Below are 3,219 nucleotides of genomic sequence, written 5' to 3'. Positions count from 1 at the left end.
TTACATCATCCCCATAACAATCACTCCCAACAACATTATTTTAATCATATCAGGAACTCTTATTTTCACCCCATCATTTGGTTTTACTTCTTCTTCTTCTTCTTTCTGTGTCTCTTTGCTTGAATCAGTAGTACATTTGGTAGGCTTGCACTTGCGCATCGACGTCAACGTCACTGTCGACGTCACCGTTGACGTACTCGTTATCGTACTCGTATGCAATGACGTACTCGTCACCCATGTATCTGTTGTTTGTATCATTGTACACTCTTCTGTTACTTTTCCTCCACTTCCCGGTTTGGTTGTCGTAGTAGTTGTCGTCGTAGTCGTGGTAGTAGTCGTGGTAGTGGTCGTAGTAGTGGTCGTCGTAGTGGTTGAGATTTCTTTTTGCGTCTCTGTATGATGAGGCGTAACTTTTAATGATTCTATTCCTTTGCATAACTCTTCTATTTCTTTACAAGCTGGTTTAGATTCCTCACAATCCTCTTTAAAACCGCAATCTAGTTCTAAAGCATTGCATTCCTCTTTCAATTCCAAATACAATTCCAATGCTACCGTCGTTGCATCAAATGCTTTTACCTCTTCTTCTGATACTCCTTCAGCTACATATGCTCTTTTAACGAGTCCAAGTTTTGTATACTTCGTCGTTTGACCTGATGCGTCTGATGTTTTATCTTGTGTCCCTGATCCTCCAGCTGGCGTGTCCACCTTTCCATTAGTTGATGGCTCTGATGCTGGTGGTGACCCTGATGCTGGTGATGATCCTGATTCTGCTGGTGCTGATGGTGGTGCAGAAGCACTGCCATTCTGCGCAGTTGGCATTGCGGCTTTTCCAGACTTTGATAGCAATAAGCTAGCTTTGTTTGTAGATTCTTCTGCCGCCTTTTTAGCATTTTCGTACTCAGTCTTCATCTTTGTCAACTCATCTTTCGCTTTATTCAGTTCGTCTTTTAAAGTAGGACATTTCTTCTGTACTTTTTTAACTAATTCCGCGCAAACATTTTCCAAGGAATCTTCACAATTAGTAAGCAGAATTTTGAATGTATCATTATTTTTCAACTCAGGGCAACGCTGTCCTAGTGTTACTTTACATTTTTCTTTATCCTTTAAGCTGCCTTTCAACAGATGAGTCAGCTCATCCTTCAATTCCAACTTTTTAAAGGTATCAGTGCATTTTTTTTCGAGTTCTTCGCAGTTTTGATTATTGTCATTGTCTTTTTTTTTCAACTTATCTGGACAATTCTCCATAAGTTGGTGACAATATTTACCCCATGTTGTGCAGAGTTCTTCTACTTCTGCTTCTTTTGATTTATCCTGTTTTACTTTTCCAATTTGTTCTAGAATTTTTTTATTTTTGATGTTGTCTTTTAAATAAATACAATCTTGAGTTGTATGGTATACCATACGTTGACATGTTTCTTCTTGCAAAGCACATGAAAACTCAAATGGATTCCTCCTTTTCCTAAATAAAGCTTCACATTTCTCATGCAACGCCTTCGTACAATTTTGCTCATCGTATAATGAATGATCTTTTCTTTCTAAAAATACTTTTCTAAATCTTTCTGTAACCTTAAAGTATTCACAGCGTCTTTTCAATGTTATACACTTTTCTAAATTCAATAATGAATCACTACCAAGTTCATCACACTTCTCTCCCAATTCAACACAATCCTTTTCTAATGGAAAATCTCTCTGATCATCTAAAAGCACACTTAACTCTTTTGATTGAAGAAAAATATCATCTGAAAGCACATAACATAGTCTTTTAGGGTAAAGACATTTTGAAAGGTATCTTTTATCAAGTTCTGCACACTTTTTTGCCACTGATTTTTTGCAACTTTCAGTATCATTAAAATATTTTATATTAGCAAGCTTTCCCTTCATCTCCTCTCGAAACAACGTATTCAACATCCTGTCTTGTCCCTTTTTATAGCACGCTGATCGTACATTTTGACATGCTTCACCAATCTTATTCGTACACGCATTTTCTAAATAGAAGCATTCCGACTCAAGTTCTGCACACTCTCCTTTTATAAAAAGGGTTGGAAGCTGTCCCCACGATAAAAGTTTTGATTCTTGTTCTTCTTTAAACTCCGTAGACAACCCTTTCACATAAAGATTTAATTTGAGTTTTGTACATCTTTCTTTTACATCTAGTATTTTTTTGCATTTATTTTGTTTATCACTATCTTTGCATAACTTCATCAAATCAGTATTCAAATATTCAGAAGCACCACATTTTCCTAATGCTTCGGTGCACTTTTTATCTGCATCCGTCTGCTTCTCATCTCTGCTCAACAGTAGCAAGAGATCTTGCAGAAATTTTGTACCTGACTTCCTTGGTAGATCCACTCCTGATTTTCCAATAATAATCCCATGTTTTTCCGCGTTTTTATACACATCATCCAACCCAATACTTCTCAACAAGGACGCCCTCGGCTTGACAGGACTAAGATCAGATTCTGGCGCTTTATATATAATATTTTTTCCCTTGCATTGCTCCTCAAACTTCTTGCATTTCGCATCATCACACGCTTCTCCGTAAAAATGACATTTCTCAAGTCTTTCATGACACTTTTCCGCTAATTCGTTATCTTTAAGCTCTTTTTTTAAAGGCTCGCAAACAGTACCCAATTTTTTTTTCAGATCTCCACATGTTTTAGCAGAATCAAGGCAAAAAGACATCAATTCGTCGCTTTCTCGGCTCAACACTGGGCAAACAGTATTCATCTTTCCTTTACATTTAGCTTCTTCTTTAGCATCCCCTCCGAGCGCCCTCAAAAGAAGCTCCTCTGCCACCTTTTCACGCTTCAATTTGTAACATCCTTCCCTCAACTCGATACAGTTATCCTTAATAACATCATAATCCGTCTCTTCTAAAAGTATACATTTTTCTTCATATTTTTCGCAATTTTCATCTTTTATATTATTCAATACTTTTTGAAGTTCCTCTTCAAAATCTTTTAATTCATCTTCAACTTTTTTTTTCACGTCTTTGCATTTTTCGTCTCGTTTTTTATCATCACAAAGTCCTTTAACTTTATCATCCACATTCTCTAGATTTTTATCTGCTTCCTTCAACTCTTTACAATATTTCTCGAGTTCTTCTTTGCATTTTTGTTCTTCTTTATATTTGTCCTTCACAATGAAAGCCAAAAGGTGTTTCTCATCAATCTCATCTTGTGCTCCTTGTACTGCTTGCCTCTTAACCGGCCGTGCCAT

The 3,219-nt window shown here is 36.7% G+C and overlaps 1 protein-coding gene across 1 annotated transcript; it reads right to left on the bottom strand.

Annotated features, from left to right (window-relative positions):
* On the bottom strand, positions 1-3,219 carry T552_03720 (hypothetical protein; the record flags this gene model as incomplete). Its single annotated transcript, XM_018372069.1, has 1 exon — positions 1-3,219. One exon carries the CDS (start codon positions 3,217-3,219, stop codon positions 1-3), a length of 3,219 nt encoding a protein of 1,072 aa, XP_018224155.1.

Source organism: Pneumocystis carinii, assembly GCF_001477545.1.
Source record: "Pneumocystis carinii B80 chromosome Unknown supercont1.37, whole genome shotgun sequence".
Taxonomy (NCBI): Eukaryota; Fungi; Ascomycota; class Pneumocystomycetes; order Pneumocystales; family Pneumocystaceae; genus Pneumocystis; species Pneumocystis carinii.
The sequence above is the reverse complement of the archived record's forward strand: the minus strand, read 5'-3'. Positions and strand labels throughout refer to the sequence as shown.